The 18,376-nt window shown below is 42.3% G+C and overlaps 1 protein-coding gene across 21 annotated transcripts in view; it reads right to left on the bottom strand.

Annotated features, from left to right (window-relative positions):
* Positions 1-878: 878 nt before the first annotated feature.
* Positions 879-18,376, bottom strand: part of EIF4G3 (eukaryotic translation initiation factor 4 gamma 3) — a 147,911-nt gene continuing 130,413 nt past the window's right edge. For all 21 annotated transcript variants that reach the window (XM_049804810.1, XM_049804889.1, XM_049805073.1 and 18 more), the window contains 12 exons: positions 16,761-16,854; positions 16,382-16,499; positions 14,907-15,130; positions 13,643-13,758; positions 11,308-11,480; positions 8,963-9,088; positions 8,000-8,081; positions 6,049-6,147; positions 4,953-5,099; positions 3,707-3,788; positions 2,087-2,233; positions 879-1,113 (listed from right to left, as the gene is read on the bottom strand). In XM_049804810.1, the coding sequence (XP_049660767.1) occupies positions 932-1,113; positions 2,087-2,233; positions 3,707-3,788; positions 4,953-5,099; positions 6,049-6,147; positions 8,000-8,081; positions 8,963-9,088; positions 11,308-11,480; positions 13,643-13,758; positions 14,907-15,130; positions 16,382-16,499; positions 16,761-16,854 (1,590 nt within the window). In that variant the 3' untranslated portion in view covers positions 879-931. The remainder of the gene's footprint in view (positions 1,114-2,086; positions 2,234-3,706; positions 3,789-4,952; positions 5,100-6,048; positions 6,148-7,999; positions 8,082-8,962; positions 9,089-11,307; positions 11,481-13,642; positions 13,759-14,906; positions 15,131-16,381; positions 16,500-16,760; positions 16,855-18,376) is intronic.

An 18,376-nucleotide genomic window follows, 5' to 3' on the forward strand; every position in this document is an offset into this window, starting at 1 on the left:
GAGAAGTCGTTTTACTTTCTTTTAAACTTGCAATGTTTGTCTTTATTTTGTTCTTTATATTTTGAAAGTGAAAAGAAATAGTACTGAGTCAATTTCTTTTTTTCTTTTTTTAAATATTTGTTCTATGTATTTACAAGCCTTAAAGTTGCTCTAAAGGTTCTGAAAGTATCACTAGTACTTTTTCCCCAGGGTAGCACTGTTTTCAATGAGTTATTTTCGGAGCACTCTGGTCCGCAGCGGTTTTCTCAAATGCATTTCCTTCCGTTCCAAGGTTATGTACGTTTTGATTACTATTTTCTTTTTAAATTTCTGAAGCAAGCTGAGAGGCAGGCAGAAAAATCTGATGACAATTTAAAAAAAAATTGATCTCTTCCTCATCTAGCTCACCCCAACCCCCTTGAAAGTTTTGTCTATTTATCATGCTTTGAAACAAAACTGAGGTGCATATGAAGGGGAGGGAAATTTATTTCTCTGCTTTTGTTCTATTATACAATTTGTTTACAGAAACTGCAAATTTAAAAATTACACTGGCATTTGCAGTCCTTAAAATAATAAATTAAAAGTTTTCAACTTTTTTTTTTTGCTAAACAGATTTGTTTCGCTTTGTGTTTTTGTAAGTATGAGTCCTTGTTTAAAAAGAAAAGAAAAAAAAGATTAAAACAGAAAATATTTTCTATAAATAATACATGTATTTTGGTTTAGTGCTCCCGCCCTCAGGTTTGAAGTTTACTTTTTTTTTTTCAAGTACCTTTTTTCCTCCATGATCAACCTTTGTGTTTATCTATTTTTTACCTCTCCCACTCGTGCATGTGTGGGGGAAGGGGGGGTCTGCGCGAGAATTGGCCTTGCTGCACTGTGATTGGCGAAGACGTGAAACTTTTTAAAAAAATACTTAAATTGTTTCTTTTTTTTTTCCTCTGTATTTTAAGTTTTAATTATCCTCCGACTCCTCTTCGGCTTCCCGTAGCCACGTGAAGAATGCTGTGACAGATTTTAGCGCTACTCCTTTCCCGTTCTGCTCCGCTGGGTCCTTGCTGCTTTCCCACTTGTAGAAGGCATCCTCCGATATTACCTCCTCATCATACAGGCAATCAAAAAACATCCGCAACAAATCTGCAATAATGGAATAACGGGAGAGAACAGCTGTTAGTACTGTGCAGTTTAAGTCAGCGGACAAAGACACGGTTACGGATAAAGGGATTAACGTGACCTTTAATGCAAGAGATGCAGATACAAGTAAAAGGAAGGTCTGTTACTGAGTTATTGCTTCCTGGCTGGTTACACACAGCTGAGAGGGAAAGCAGATCCCTCTGATGCTGTCAGATAACACATGCTCCACAGAAAAGGGAAAGCTGGGAAAGCAGCCGTGGGAATGTATTATCTAGGGATTGGCTGGCAAGCAGAATCCACAGCAGCCCATCCTCCTTTCGCTGGACCGCACAACCTGGCAGCCTGGCTCCTCTCCAACACCCAATTTTTTGTGGGTCAGCAGGAGGGATAATAAACAACTGATGCCTTAAAGCTAAGGACAACCAAGTTGGGTGTTTTGGGACACACTCTGATTCTATGCTGCAGACTCCCTGAGAATCCCTGTTTCTTCGGCAACTCCCTCATCTCTTTTCTAACAACAGTGTTCTGCAGTGTCTCTGGGACAAGACTTGTTGGCTGTCCAACTCATTTTATTCCCTCCAAGTACACAGACATCTGTGGTGCAGCAATGCAATTACAACGCCCGGTGCTCTCACATGTCCAGGTATTGTAAACTCAACAGATTATTTTTTACTGCTCTTTTTCCCCCGTCTCCTTTTATCAGCAGAGGTTTGTCCTTCCTTCTGCATGGCTGCTTACAGGAGCAACCAAGAGAAAAAGCTGGCCTCTGGCCAAGTATTTGAGGACCTCCACTGCTCTAAAAGTTGGAATCTGGCTGAGCAGACACCCCTGTATGCTGTTTTCTCTCATCTGCTCTGCACAAAGGTAAGGAAAAGCACATCCTTTTCCAGGTTCTACCACTAGACTTTACTCTCGCAGAAACAACCTTTTCTTATACTGTCAGGGTTCAAATTCCCAGCACAGAGGCAACACTTACTAGGAGGCTGATCAAGTTTTACTATAGATGCTTGTAGTGCATAAAGTGCTTGTAGTTCCTTCTCTGTGTCTGAGTCTAGGTACTTGAGTAAGATCGGCACTCTCTGTTTGATAACAGCAGTGTCCACGCAGAAGCTAGAAGAGTCCGCTGAGGGGAAGAGAAGAAAACAGGGTCAGCTTTGGTACACGGCAGCAGGGACGGATCTTTTATCGCCTTTATTTATTCAAATAGAAATCAGAGATACAGGTTAGCCTGGAGAGAAAAGAGGACACAAAACAACAGGAAGTACTTCTGATCAACAGCTTTTTCTGGAAGTCTTGGTTCTTCCAGTTCCCCAAATTCAACCAGTGTCTGCAGCAACCCTGGCCCTAACCAGCCTGCTGACACATGCAGAAGAATTATAACCTTACTTTGCAGTCCAAACCGTTGTGTTTTCACAGACAACTGGATGTCCAAAGTGCATACAATGGCTAGGGCTAAAATTTCAGTTATACAGAAGGTTTTCAGAAAATTGTATCTTTTTTTTTTCCCCTAAGAAATACTAAGGCGGAAACAGAATCAGAAGCTGCATATGACACAGGAAATCAGGAATATATAAAAAATACACATTAGAAGTTCATCAGCAACATGGATAAATTATTCAGTGGCTTTTAAGTAGATCATACAACACAATTAGGTGATATTTTGAAAACAAAAGGAAAAAAACCCTTAATTAGAGGCAAGGTCAAATTGTAAACCAAAAGATGTTCCTGATACACATCAGGGAACCCTTAAACACTTGTAATCAAATCCTCTGTCGTTTCGCCATTAACACTAGGTGGCATCAGAAAGGTTCTGTTCTCAGGGAGAAGAAAGGAGCTGGGCTGTCTTTCCCCCTCAAATAAGATGAAGTTCAGACCATTCCACCAACCAAGACTTGTACAGCTAGAGCAGAACCGGGTGCTTTATGAGTAGAATTTTTTGCCTTGCCAGATGCCAACAGTAAAGTTAAAGAAAACAAAGTGGACTGACCAGATGTTTCTGGCTGCAGTGCTTTATTCAAGTCCCCCTGAGGGTCTGAGGCTCACACATCTGACTGGGGAACCCACCCTTTCCTCCATTTCCAGCCGACTGCCATGCTATTCATGTAATCCACATAAACCGTCCTTCCAAAATTGCAACTTTGGACATAAAACTATTAACAAGACAGAGATGCAGAGACGCAGGCTGGCTTCTCTTCTGCAGCCCACGCTTCCAACTTGCACGTGCCAATCTGCAATGGTAAAGCACCCACGCATACTTGCTGGCACAGGAGCTGAAATGCTAATTATCTTAATAACGTCTAGTGCATTTCCACCTTCACTAGAAAAATCAATGAACAATCTGGCATTACTCAGAGTCGTCTGAAACGTCTGCTCACAGAAGGTCATGGGGACACGCCAGGGCCTTGAGAACACCGTAACCTGCAAAGTGGCTGGCTGTCACAGGGACATCCCGCTCTCAAGCACTAGTACGGTACAAAAGTCTTAGTGTGTGATAAAAAACAGCCTCAGGGGAGGGAAAAGTGATATAAACCTGAAAAATATAAAATAATTCTTTGCACGTTTGGTTTGTATGGTGTTTACATTGCAAGTTACTCACCTATAATAGCTGCTTTACAAACTGCTGTCATTAAAGCTCTAAGGAATGTAGGTGAACTCATCTGGCTTTCATCTAGATTAGCCTGAAATCAAGAGTAAATGGACCAGTTAAAAACACACTGCTGTGTGATAGCAACTGCTTCCAAATTCCTCCGCTGAATTTGGCAGCAAGATCAAGTTCAGCAAAAGCTGCTGCAGTGGAAATCCAGTTCACCCCTCTGCAAAAACTCAGCTTTCCCATTCACTTCTTGAAACCAGCTCAGGTATGTCAACATGAAACAACAGTTCTCTACTCCCACAACTAGTCATTTGTCTTGAGAAACAAACCAAGCCAACAACGCAATGCCCTTATACGTTTTTTAAGAGTTTTAGGCTTTTTCAACAAATTCTACAGCATGCTCCTTGGGTGGAGATTTGTTTGCTTTGTTGAAGAAATTCAGAGAATGGCTATGTAACTTGTCCAAGACTACAAAGAGCCTGTGGGAGTCTGCAGATTTTCAGTGCTGCTTTCATTCCACTCTCGACTTCTCTAATGGCAGTAAAAAAATGACATTTCTAACACATTGCTCCAGCAATAGAAATAACCAAAATGAAGCTGACCAAGATTTAGCTGTAAGCACAAATCTAAATGAATCAGGCTGGGTATAATTTCAGACACTAGATTAAATATCTTACTTAAAGGATGCAGGCAGAGATAGCGGGCAAAAGATCAGCAGGTTGACAGGGCTTTTTTTTTTTTTTTTTTAATTCCCTCTTTTTTCTTTTTCTGTATTTTCTCTTACAGTGCCTGGTCCAATGCACTGGGAAAGGTACATGTGCCCTCAGTGACTGCCCAGGATGTTTTTGCAGGGCAGGGGGGGAATTTGCATAGGTCATGTTGCAAAAGAAGTGAGAAGCTTTTATCCCATATTTTGGGAAGAAAGAATATAGCACTGTACCCTGTCTAAAATGTAGTAAGTAGCCAGAAGCAGTGCATTCAGTGTCAAAAAGTCTACAGTATTTAAAAGGCAGTTACACAGTTGTACCTTAATATGGCTAAAATTCTTTCTTCCTAAAGCTTACTATTGAAATAACCAACTGATTATATTTTAGATTTTAATTCTTTGGAAGTGTTGATTGCACAGACCTGATCATCTTAGTGTCCTATGCCTAGGGAGGAGCCTGCAGAGATGCTCCTTTAGACAAGAAAATATGTACAAAAGCAGTTAACGAACTGTGTGCAGGGAGGGTGAAAATAGTCTTTGTACCTCTACCCAGTCAAAGATTTGTTCATCATTTGCCTTGTCCTCAACAATGAGTTTTTCTAGCTGCTTGTTCAGCTCTTCCGCAGAGAGTTCTTTCTCTGAAAGTGCTTCTGAGGAACCGGAACAGTCAGACTCTGTGAAGTCCAACTTCTGCAACATCAGAAATGATGATGAGAATTAGTTAAATATACTTTCCTATGCTGAATTACACTAAATTGAGGCAGTGAGCTACACTTCATTCTGCTTACTGGCATCTTTCAACTGCTAAGTTATCATTACAACAATTTATATACTTTTTCTGTTCCAAAGATTATAAAGCATTTTACAAACATGTGGGAACTACATTATCCACCAAAGACAACCAGGCATCTCAGAGCAACTCCAGCCCCGCACAATATCAGCGTGCACAAAATAAAGTGCATGTTGCTCAACTAAAATGACGGGGAGCTGTAATGCAATTACCAGAGCTGGCATTCACTCAAAGGAATTGCAGCTAATGCCCCAATTCATTGTAAAATGCAACAGAGGATCTACAGTCCCCTCACCAAGCCCCAGGCCTTGGTAATCCATTTCATTTCCTGTGGCGCAGCACTTCCTAAGTGCTAAAACTGGGCAGCGGATCACTTGGAGCACCAAAGGGAGACCTCCAGCTTCTTCCTTAGGAGCACTGCCAGCAAGAGCTGCAAGGTGCCCTCCATCAGGCCTGGCTCCCCTTGGGTGTGAAACCCACTGGGATCATAATGCAAGGTGGGATGAGTGAATAATTGCTACCATTTATTCTGGCCCTTCTGCAGATGATCTGTCCTTGCTGCAAAACTCATTCTTGAGTTCATTCCTCCCAGTTGGACAAAGAGATCTCCTGGAGGAAGCCAGCTGACAGGAGATATGTGCTGGGATTGGAGGGGACAAGCCCATCCTCCCGGCGTTTCAGAAAGGCAGTGCTGCAATAATCGAACTCCACCTTGGTGAGGGAGACACTTCACCCCACATCCCATACCAACTATATATAAGAATTGGATGGAAGAGGATGAACAAATGGGACGTAGGGCCAAAAATCAGTGTGCCAAAATCATTAAGCAGATGCTTGCTCTGAACTCACTTGTTCCATGAGAAAGGTATGTACATCCTCCCCTTCGGGTAAGTAGTCCTTCCAACTGAGGCCAGACTCCCTCCATAAGGCTCCCACTTTCTTATGGCTCTAAAACACAAACAGTTTGCTCATTTTCAAGACTTGAGACACAACCAGGGAAGCTTACACAAGCCGGAGTGGTGCAGCTGTGTCAGGAGAAATAAAGAACCGTTCAGCCACCAAACAAAATGCCTAGCAATGAAGTGAAAACTTCTGGAAATCCCGTGCAAGAGAAATCATATATGCAATCCTGCCACAGGTATACACATCTTGTCAAGTGGTCAAACGCCACAGTGATGGGTAATAAACAAGGCATAACGTGACACATGGGGTTTGCAACAACTTCAGCCAGAGATTACCTACAAAAAGTGACACATCTGAACAAGGCAGTTTCCCACGGCCGTGACACAGCGCTGGCAGTTAGATGACTTAGATTCTTCTCCTGACTCTGTCATTAACTTACTCCGTGACTCATTCTCCCCCTGCTTTGACACTGAGGCACCAGCAAATCAGCTATTTTTAGAAAATAATTATTTACATGGCTGTTTTCTGTGCAGAGGTCAAGCCTCAAATTCAGGTACGTGATACCAAGTTCAGTCTTCAATTCCTAGAATTTACTGCAAACCTTGAGAAAAACGCCTTTGCAGCACATACAGTTCAGCTTTCCACATCCTCTAATGTCACACTGACCTTTCGGTATCCGGCCTAAGATGGCACATACACAATTCTCACAAGAATAAAAATACTAGCAACAACCAGCTCTTTTCACCCAAATGCTTTGCCAAAACTTTTACCTTGTAGCACCCACATAAGGGAGATCACTGTGTAGCCTAAGTTAAGCGCTGATAAAAGCAGCCTGATTTTCAGTTTACAAAGCAGATTACAATTTTAAGTTTACAATGCAGATCATTAAGAGCTAATTGTGCATGGTTCCTGCTATGATTCATCAGGATCTGAATTAGATGACTGATATTACACAGAAATTCCCGAGTCCAAGTACAGGCCTGGATGAGATCGAATTAGAAAGCTGTGGCAGAAACAGAAACCCAAGGCTGTGCTTCAACTCCCAGAGCACAGAAGCTTTTCTTTCACAGAACAGAGAAAAATAAATGGAAGTCAACTGTCCAAACAAGCATAAGACTAAAATAAATAAATAAAAAGCCACTATTTGCACTGCTAGACTGACTGCTAGACTGAAATGCTCCTGGAACATTCAACCTTATTTGAATGCATGCTTTAAAAAAAAAAAAAAGAAAAAAAGAAAAAAAGAAAAAAAAGGCAAGTGAGGGATTTTACAGGGTTGAAAATAGACACTATCCAAAGTGCAGTATTTAGCTGGATTGAAAAAAAGAAAGACAAAAAATGGAGACAGAGTTATAGGGAAACCACCAAACTGTTTGGACACACAACCGTGAAATGTGTAAGAGAGCTCTACAAGTTACAGGGTGAAAAGGTGTCACTACCCCTAGTGATGGGTGATTCTTAAGAGTTGGCAGATTTAGTTTGGATAAGCACCCAGAAGTCTGAGAGGCCATCTGAAGCTTATCCGAACCCTCAGAACCTCTCCGGTCTGCAAGAACAGCTCTCTCGCAAGATTTCCGGCACTTGCTGCTTCTGGTCAGCCCAGAAATACCTTGAGAATGTCCCTCTTGCAGTATTTCAGCACTCTAGCTTCTGGAAGAAGCCAGGTGCAAAGGTACCTGCAAAAGGGAAAAGTGATGAGAAAAAATAAAGTTAACTTTTTGGAATCTCGTAAAGGCTTGGTTTGAAACTGGGGATGAAGAGGCGGGTTTCCTAGGTTATCTGGACTGGCTGGCCCATCCCTAAATATCTTCACGTGGGAAAAGTGTAGGCTTCACGCATAAACACGTACTCACTGCATCCAGCTCCCATCTTACAACTGGTACACCTGGACACTTACCATTTGTTTGCATAGAAGGTGCAAGATTTCAGCAAGCAAGACGCCGGCTCTTCCCACAGGAAGCAAAGGTTTGCTAAATTCTCTAGAATGAAAGGAAACCAGATATTTTTCCTTGTAATTTATATTGTCTGAAGATGGTTTCATCCTTGTAAAACAGTGCTCCAAGCCTGGAATGCAAGGCAAGGGGTAGTGATCTGAGGCAGGTAATCATCTTGAACTTCTGCCAGGGATAAAGGATTTGATCTAGCTAGCACTGCTGATAAAACAGACTTCAGTGATGCAGTGCGCTTGCCACAGCAGGGCTAATTACAAAGACTTTATTATTATGTAACGTCAAACCCACTAATTTTTGTGGGATGCTGTATTTGGGTAGCAGGACCCATTTTGGGGAAAAGGCTATTATTTTCTTAACCCACTACTTACAGGAAAAGGGAACCATTCAATTGGCTTCTAGTTAATCCCCAAATATATAAGGACATGCACAAAATACAGAAACTCTGGTCCTGGAAGCAGTTTCCAGTCTTGCAGGCCAGGTTTTGTGCCCGTTTAAGGCAATGCCCCGGTGGCAGTTATTACACTCCATGACATAAGGACTCCTGCACAATAGCTCGCTCTCTTCAAATCTAATTCTCAGAGCCTTGGTGTGCTCTCAAATGACTGCGACTGTGCAACACCAGGGTATTTTTTAGCTCAGCTGAAACAAACAGGATTGAAGTAGATTTACAGATAAAACTTTCACCCCTGAATGGCAGTGACTGCACAGCAGCAAGCTCCCTTCCCACCACAGCTTTCAGTCTGGTGCAAGTCCTGAATGATGTGCAGCAAGCCTTTTATCAACTTGTAGAAGTTGAGACTCTAACACTACTTGTATCTACTGATGGGAACCACGCTGTGAAAATACTACAGCATAGCCAGGCAGACAGCTCAGCTCAACCGATACTGGAAAAGAACAGCATTGCTTACTGTATAAGTTCTCTCATAGAGATTCCTCCTTCTTTTAACATGGGGGTCACCAACTCAGCTAGGTACAACCAAATATGGGGTATATCTATGGCCATATCATCTGCCATCTCCAAGGTATCTGAAAAGCTTTAAAAGAAGGAAAAATGTCAAACATTAAAGACAATTTAATTTGAGACTTTTCCTGCAAAGTAAATCTGCACTTTCAAAAATGCTTTTTCCCCGTCCTCCCTGCCCCCCAAATAAAGTAAAGAAAAAAGAAAATCACAAAGGTAACAAAGAAAACTATTGCCATCTTGTGCTTTCAATGCTTCAAAACTGCCAGGAGGGAATTTCTCTATGCGGTAACATGGAGAGCATGTGGAAAAGGCATCGCCTTCTGTAAAACCAGCAGATACATACAGGAAAGCACCACTTACAATCATTCTTATATCCCAGTAACAAATCGTTTACTAACTAGTAAAACCTGCACAAGTAAAAAAAAGCATTTTTGTCTATAAATACAAACCATGTAATAAATGGAGCCTCCTTAAAAAAATCCAAACATTTACAGAAGGGGGTTAATAGTAACAGAAGTCCAAATGTAAGGTAATCAGCAAAATGTCTGTAAGTGTGTAAAAAAACACAAGAAAAATATTCAATACACCAGAGGGAGGTTTCCAACCAGAACAGAAAACACAGCAGGATGAATTACAAAATCGCTCCCCAACTCTGGATACAGTTTCCAGAATCGCTCAAAACTCTTCTTTCCCATAAAAGCCTTGTAGGTGGCTTCACTTCCCATGCCTGGTACAAGATGATCATTTTTCTGGCTCTCCTGCTAGTTTTCATCATGATTCATTTCTCACCAAAAACCTTGAAAGTTCTGGGGTCCGGTTTAGTGACTATAAATTCATATTTTCTCTTGTGCTTCATAACCAGAAGCAATCTCCTTTGCTTTGTTCTTTACATCCTCTGCTACCTAGGTTTGTCCAAGCGTTTCTGCCAGAAATTGATTTCCTGTTGTGTATCTCTCTAGACTTGCGCTGTGACCAGCACTCATCCCATAACCCCTAATTACAGAGCAATTTGTCTTGCGTGAATAAGTATAGTGGTTTTTGGTGTTCTTCTCATGTGCCTGCTGAACACCACTTGCCCTCTCATCATCTTCAGGAGCTGTTTCACTTTGTTTATGCCACATTCAGACCACATGTCCCACTATTTCATCAAGATCCTACTTATTTGGCATCACAACCACTTATCCACACTCTGGGGAACACAGGAATGGCTTTAATCACAATCCATTATGTAAATGTATCACTTGAAACAAGTCGTTTTGACTATCAGTGACTGCGTGGACACAGACGAGTGCACTCCCTGTGGATATGTATTTTTTACTGCTGTTCCATACGGTTTTGAACTCAGGCTGCCTACACTTTTCCTGTGAGCCACTGGATTGCATCACGATGAAATTCACTGCCAGGCATGGGCGCAGGGAGATCACTGTTGGAGCGCTCAGTGGTACCACGACGAGACATAATTCAAATAAAAGCAGCAAGACAGGGCTAACCACCCAGAAACCCAGTATCTGAAAGCATTATTTCATCTGCTCATTCACTGGCTGCTCTTTGTGATTGTCCCTGTTTTAATCACCCTGCTCTAAGCCCCAGCAAGGACTGAGTGGTGCCGGGGACCTCCCTGGGAATGCGGATTGTTTTACGACTGGATACCAGTTCAAATCCAGGCTGGCAACACAAAACCCAGAGAGCTGACGTGAACAAGCAGCTGAAACTCAGATCTCTTGAGGAAGTCTAACCCATCTGATACTGCATATTCTCCTTCTCAGCGTCTCAAGAACATGCCCACTCCTTAAATTGGAGGTGTCCTGAGAAATGGCATTGTATGGGTGAAGGCTGTTTTAGCAGTGGGAGAGTGGCTACGGTTCTGTGGATGCACAGGACTTCAGGCTACACAGCTTCCAGGCACTAATGTCACGTGGAGATTTTTGACTTCTTCCTCCTCTTTTAATTGTATTCAGTGATTTGCCAAAAGGCAGACGTTGACAAACACATCACAAAACAGAAAACTAAACATGCACGTTTAAACAGACACCCACATATTTGCTTAGAAATAAATACTTATATAAATACAAAAATATTTACATTCACTAAAGCATTTGAAATACTTAAAAATATTTTATAATAACTATTTTACTTATAAATACACCCAGGTGAAAAAACTTCTTCAAAACAGATGCGTGGAGAAGGCAGGATATCAAAGCAAGGTGGGAAATCACTCCTCTCCCACACAGTGTTCATTTGCAAAGAACACTAAAGAAAAGTATCCATTTGTACGCAAAGAATACAAACCCCTTGAAGAAATCCTGCTTGCTCAGCTTTCCCGACTGCACCAACTGATGTAATAACTGGCCCATGTGATCCCTGGTGATCTGACTCCTCTCGAGCGTCGACTCCACTCCCACTCGCACGAAAACAGGCAGCAGATTCTGGGTGCTCAGTTCCTCCACGCACTGCATTGCTTCCTGTTTGAATGACACACAGGATCATTCACCTGAACTGAAAACATCAAAAAACGGGACAGAGGATATTTTCTACTATAACATAGAGGTTTTTTTGGAAATGAGTATTTAGTGAAGCTGCCAGGCAAAGTTGCTGAACTAGGCTGTGGAACCTCATTACAAATCACCACTGAGATGGCAATTGAATAGTAATAATAATAATATTAGTACAAAAAGAGATGAGAGTTCATACCACACAAGCAAAAATTTTTAAAATACAATCACACTCCAGGGTACTGTTCAGCTGCTCAGTGGAAGGACAGGAATTGTCATCTGGATGCCACTGAAACACCAAAGTATTTCATCAAGTACCAAGCCAAGTGAAAAGGAGGACATCAGGTTAGATTCATTACTGATCTGATCTGCACAGAAATGCCTGTGTTACAAACCCACACCATATAAAGAAGCAGAAAATAGGTAGGGAGCATTTGGAGGAAAATTACCCTGTTCTAAAGCTTCTACTTTCTGGCATGTGCTTTTTGTAACCGAAGCAAACAAAACACTCTTAGAAACTTTCAGAGAAGCGCTCAATGTCATCCTTCAAAAATCTCCACTGTCATCAGCAAAGATCTTCCCCTGACCTTCTAGGTTCAGCCCAACGGATCTCAATGGGCTTCCTGACTAAAGACATTTGCTCTTTGTCTTAGGTTATGCCTTTAGTTATCAAGAACTGGCAGTCCCAGATGCATTTCTGCAGGCCCCGAACGGCTTTTTTCTGCAGGTCACAAGCCTGGCAGTCCCAGACTGCATGCTCAGGTCAGAGCTCTTCCATCAGATGTGCCTGACGGATGCTGGTGTCTCCAGGACAGACAGGTGAACATGCTGTCAACCCTGCTGTCACCAGACGCTAGCATACAGCTCAGCAGTTTTAATTTACAGTCAGGTTAAATACTGAAGACTGAACTCATGAGAAACAGCTATTCCTCTGCTATATACTACATTAACATGCCCATATATGGCCTTATTAATATGAGTTTAAACTGAATTAGTCAGAAGCTTTGTTGCATGCTGCATTGGAAGAGCACTAAGAATTTACAATTATCAAGTAACCCCCCAATGCAAACAAGCTGCCTCAATCCGATGTACTTTTTTAACCAGAGGTGCACTTGTATAATACAATTCAACTATTTCCATCCAGCCATAAAAAAAATTTCATTGTATTCACAAGCAGAGAAACTGAAGCAGCCCCTTAGCCCCAGACATCCAAGGGTTAGCCTTTGAAGTCTATCGCAAAAAGAAAAAGGGCTGGAGACTCCTTTGTTAAGCAGCCCTGCTGTCCCCAACTCCTCCTGCTGAGACCTGCCAGGCCAGCAAGCTGGAGGATGTTGCGAATCAAAGTGGTTGTGGTTTTTTTTTTTCTTCTCCAAACCAGAATTTAATAATTTCTCCTGATAACTAGATGTGAACCCAAAACAATCCATCATAAGAATACTCCTCTTTCCGATTTTAATTGGAAGCCCTATGAAGTGCAAGCAGCAACTCTTTTTAGGGTGCCAAACTAGTAACTCCCTAGTGCTGCCATTTCAAACTTGGCAGGTTTTTAAAACTTATTTCAGCAAAAGATCAAACCAATCAGCTTTGCAGTGAATGTAACACGTCTTGCAAACTCCCTGGACAAGCTAAAAATCCATTTACAAGGGAAACAAAATTTCAACCTTTAACTAGGAAGTGATGACAGCTGCTCAGTAATTTTCAGTGTTTATTAAAAATACTCTGGAGTGGTTTGTTCAATATTTAGTATTGCTTTATCTGCCTCCAGATCAGAACAGCACATACTTTGATAGCTGAATGAAAACCTCAGTTTATTTTCCTGCTAGCTTTTCTGCTTCCAAAATTGCTGTTATTATGGAGCTGCTCAGTGATTCATGACAGATACACATACATCTTGCTACTTAAAACACACAAGCTGGGCTATTTTTCCTATTGCTAGCAGGGCAGAAAACAAGTTTGGGAGACAACTATCCTAAAACCGCCCATGGAGCTACTGTTGCTGCACTAATTTTGAGAGGCCCCACCGTTTCTGTTAACTCTGTGCAAGATGGGTGCTTACAAAGACACTGTTCCTGGAAAGAAAACATACTCTAGTCCCACAGACTTTTTGCTAAGCATGGTTTTCATTTGCTTACCTTAAAATCATTAATATGCAAGAACTCATCAATGATAGATTTGCATTTTCTCTCTATTTCCTCTTCTGATAGCGAAGGCTTTTCTTGCGCTGGAGCTGGGGGAGCTTCTGGCTTGGCTGGTAGAAATTTAAGAAAAACAAACACATTTGGAAAAGGAAAATCAGCATCGTTTTCAGAGATGACGTTCTGAAAACAGAAGTCACTGGAGCAGGGTGTGTTCCCTATTCCATCATCAGGCATGGGTCACTTCTATCTTGGCTACATTTCCCCTGTATGAACTCTCAATATTTCTGTACATCAACCTTCTCGTAGAAACGTAGCTGGCAGTGACACAGGTTGCAACACCTTCAAAGCTCTCTATCAACTTTAAATAATTAAACTTTGAGGTGTTACAGCATGCTGCCTGTTTAAAACATGCTGACTGTGATGGGCAGCAAACCAAAGCAATCTCCTGATCACATCCCCAAAACCTTGGCCCCATGAAGTCCTTTACAAAGTCCCAAAGCTTCAAGATGAGCGCGTGCTGTGTCATGGCAGTAGAGATATATTCCTCACTGTAGCAGTTTCTAGATGGTTCCCAGGGACGGAGCAAAACACTGCACTTATCATAAAGGTTCTGTCCACAGGGAACATCGCCCTAAGTGTCCTCAATATTTTCTCACTAACAAATCAGCTCAAGCTGGCAGGAGCAAAAAGCGAGAGAGCTGCAGCACTGACAAGGTGACAAGCCACCTCAGTGGGTGCTAACACCACACTGCACTGAGACCTGCTTGGAAGGAGGGCTGGCAACAATGCAGTGCTAAAAAGATACTGTGCACAGTCTGTCCAGACCCAAGTCACTGCTCTGGCCCTGCGAAGAGTTTGGAAAGGGCAGATCTGGCCTTACTGGGCACTAAAGAAGCATTTCTGCAGAACTGACACTGATTTTGGAGACTCTGAGCCCAGAAACCAGCAGCAACAGTGACAGGACATGAGCAGGCAAGACAGTGCCATGGAGTGGTGCTTTGTTAATATCTCCAGCTTTTCAACTCTGATGAATCCTAAGGAGGAGCTCGTGAGAGGAGATGACGCCAAGGCCCTTATGAATCAGTTGTGTTACAAACCTTTGGGAGACAGATCACAGCTATCACAGCTCCATGATGCGTCACTGCAGGCCAAATATTCACTCCGCTGCACAGAAATCTGTCACATTTTCTGATAGATTTTTCCCTTATGCCTTTTCACACATTCAGCAAGATTCCCTGAGCACGGAAGAGCCACTTACCAGATTCCTTGGCTTTGTTCCTCTCTGCCTCTGTGCTGTTCCTGTCCATCTCCATACCGCCTGTTAACTGCTTCACTGTCTCCAACATCTCCCTCCGCTGCTCCTCTTGTGCCTGATTGTCGAGCAGCAGCTCTTTACTGCTGCTGCCCCGTAGGAAGGTGTTGGGACGGGAGAGGGAAGGTGGGAGAGGTTTGTCATTCTTCTCCCTGCCCGTGCTCCCGCGACTGCAGAACAAAACCAGACATGCTTAAAGGTTATGGTACGAGTAACCCCTACTTGCAGCACTGGTAATGTTAGAAAAGATACTGGATAGCTTTATAGTAACTGCAGGAAAAAAAAAACCCACAACACAAACCTGGCAGGATTGCTGTCTCAATTTTTTAGTCGTAGCTACACAGAATATAATCAAAATTAACTCAAGTCTCAGAGAGGCACAAACACAAATATCCACAGAGTGGACAGGCAGAGCCAACACTTCCCAGAGAACACATGGAAAAGCAATGGAGTCCTTACAGCACCTGTTTTATATGTGGAATGCTGAATTTTATAATGTAAAGGCACTGTTTTACTGTGAAATGGTATGAGCGGTGTATTTTTTACCCATTTATTGAAAAATAGCTTCCAAATAGTGAAGGCTGCCAGCAACAGGTGACAAGGATCTGTCCTATTAATTACTGTGTTAATGAGTAAGATGGGCAAAACAATACCAAAATTGAGTAATTTCCAGGTAAGCCAGAGTTTTAGGTCAAATACGAGGGAAAACATCAGAGGGACAAACCCAAGAAAACAGTGCAGCAGCTCATGTGTACTGAAGGAAGAACTACTGATGTTTTAAATGAACTGTACATTTATAAACCATGTCTAGAGCTAATAAATTATTGAGAGTTAATGCATGTTTCATGCTACAAGCTGGAGTGGCTGTAGCCCTGATGAAATCGGGGTGTGTGAGAGAACCGCACAGCCTTATGTATGTATCACAGGGTGCGGAAGCTCAGGCAGGCTTGGTCAAACCTAATGGGAAGGGTCAGACAGCCAGAGGGTTTTAAGAGCCCTGCTAAATTTCTGCAAGGTTTTAGGCATGGTTTTCTGGATAAATAAACCTACTGACCTGGCTGAATCCACGACCATTGAATCCAGCCCGCATACCTATTTATTACGTCTCATCTGAAGAGTTTTTAACCTGTTATAAACTACTAGCAAACGTATCCTGAGATAAAGGGTGACTGAAAAGTGGAAACTAAAACATTCACTGCAATGGCTTTAAAAATTAATACCACCTGTCTCTCCTATGATATTATAAAATATGCATGTGTTTTAAGTTAACTCAAAGTACATGGGGGCAGGGAAAGACCCAGCCATTCCTAGAAACTCAATGAAATTCTCTTTTTTTCTGTGTGCTGGCAACTAGAGCAGTAAGTGAAAAGCACAGGCGTACAGACAGCAGAAGGGAAAGTCATCATTGGACTGAAGCTTACCTAGTTAAGGCCCTGCGAGAATCTAATTCTGAAGATGCGGATGAGGCAGATACAGATGAGACTGGAGGCTGCAGTGCAGAAAATCTGTTCAAACTAGTGGCACTTGGTCGTAAGGAGTCTGGGAGATTGTAAAGACAACACAGAGAAGAGTGACAACAAGGTCAGTAGCCGCTGACACCGTGGCATCACAAAATCATTTAAAGTAATAGCTGGTTTTGAAGTGATGGGGAGAGAACTGAAGGGAAAGGGTTGGTCCTGCCCCACTTCAACCCTGCTTGCCAAGCAGTCAGGCACAGAGAGATGAGCTTTCCCACCCAAATCCGCTCTTGGCAAGGATGGCTGGTAGCAAAGCAGAGGGTGAGGACCCATCCTGACTTACCCATCTCGCTTGCCTTTGCTCCACCACTGCTGCCCTTTCCCCAGCTGCCCAGCTGGGCTTTAGGCACAAGCTGAATCTTCTCATCTATTGTGGGCTGTAAAACACATCAAGACATACCATTACCAGGGTAAATCATACATCTTAATTATAAATGGGGTATTTTTTGGCAAAAATCCTGTCTTGTGAATATGAAAATGCTCTTTAACACGTTTTTGGAAGACAGGGCCAGACACAGAGGACATCAGAAACAGACTCTTCCAAAGTCAGTGAAAGACATTCACAATGACCAGGAGGCTTCTTTTTATTGGGAACTCTGAAGCTCAGTAAGGAGGAAAAAGCACAGAATATCAGAACTTAAAAGATGTTCAGTTTGTTTGTGATGAGTAAAATGGTTCTGCTGTCCACTCCATCTACCAGTCATGGCTTTGGGGGGAATGTGCACGGTAACAGAATTCAGAAGACGAAGAATGACAGTATGTTGCAGAACTTGGGGGGAAAAAAGTAGTGTCTGACAAGAAGAGAATATTGATTTTACAATGCTCAGTAGGTGAATTTATTGACGAGGAGGTTGTGACCCCACAGATCTCTTTGTATGAGCTCCTCTCTCCTGACAATGCAGCTGTTGTGGAGCTAGCTCTGTTTGTACTGTGTTTGTACTAAATGGAGTAGAAGGACTTTTCCCAGATGAGCTGTAAGCCCAGACAAAAGCAGGCTGAATCTCTCCTGCTAATTAAGTTTTGGAGTCTGTTTTATGACTTTCACAAGGAACAAACTGAGTTTGATCTGCAGAAGGGCTACAGTCTGTCCAGGTTCTGCTTTACAGCTCTCCAAGCACCCAGGCACTGAGAGTAAAATTCAGGGAGAGTGACATTAATTGGGACAAGGGAATGTCTAGGAATCACCCTGATTTATGTGAAAGACAGAGTTCTCCTTGGCAAGAAATCCCAAAGCTGTTCTGAAGATCATTAAAAAAGGAGAAATCTCCAAGCTTGCCTAACCTGCAGCCTGAAATAAATGTCCCAAAGTCGCCACTTTAATGGTTAAATAACAGGAAGATGCTCATCTGAAGGACAGGCGTGGAAGTTTATCACATACTGAGGGATGCAACAGCACCACACAGAAGTCCAGAAACACTGTAAAAGCAGACACAGCTCTTCTCATACCACCTGAACCTTTCAAGCCTGGAGTGCTGCCATCTGTGATGTCAGGAATATTTTGTTTTCAAATTGAATGTGACATCCTCATTCTACTAAGAAGCAGTGTCAGAATAGGGTCCTGAGAACTTGAGGCAGCAAAGGACTTCTGTCAGACAGGTGTTTTGAGACCCCTTCTGCAACAGTCATGTGATGTGCTGCATCATCATCACACGTGATACCCCACTTACATTCTCTTTTCATCATTTAATAAAATGCAGATTTTCCAACTAAGAGAACTTCTGGGTTACTAAAAGGACATTATGAACCTGATAAAAAGCATATGCATATTCCTTTCCCTCAGAACAAACAAAACAGGAACATTCAGAAGACAACGGAGTCTTCCTTTGTGCTTTATTTACACACAGTATTAACTCTGGGGATTTAAAATGTCCCAAAACCCCAGTTTTGACCTGTAAACAC

Source organism: Accipiter gentilis, chromosome 1, assembly GCF_929443795.1.
Source record: "Accipiter gentilis chromosome 1, bAccGen1.1, whole genome shotgun sequence".
Classification (NCBI taxonomy): Eukaryota; Metazoa; Chordata; class Aves; order Accipitriformes; family Accipitridae; genus Astur; species Astur gentilis.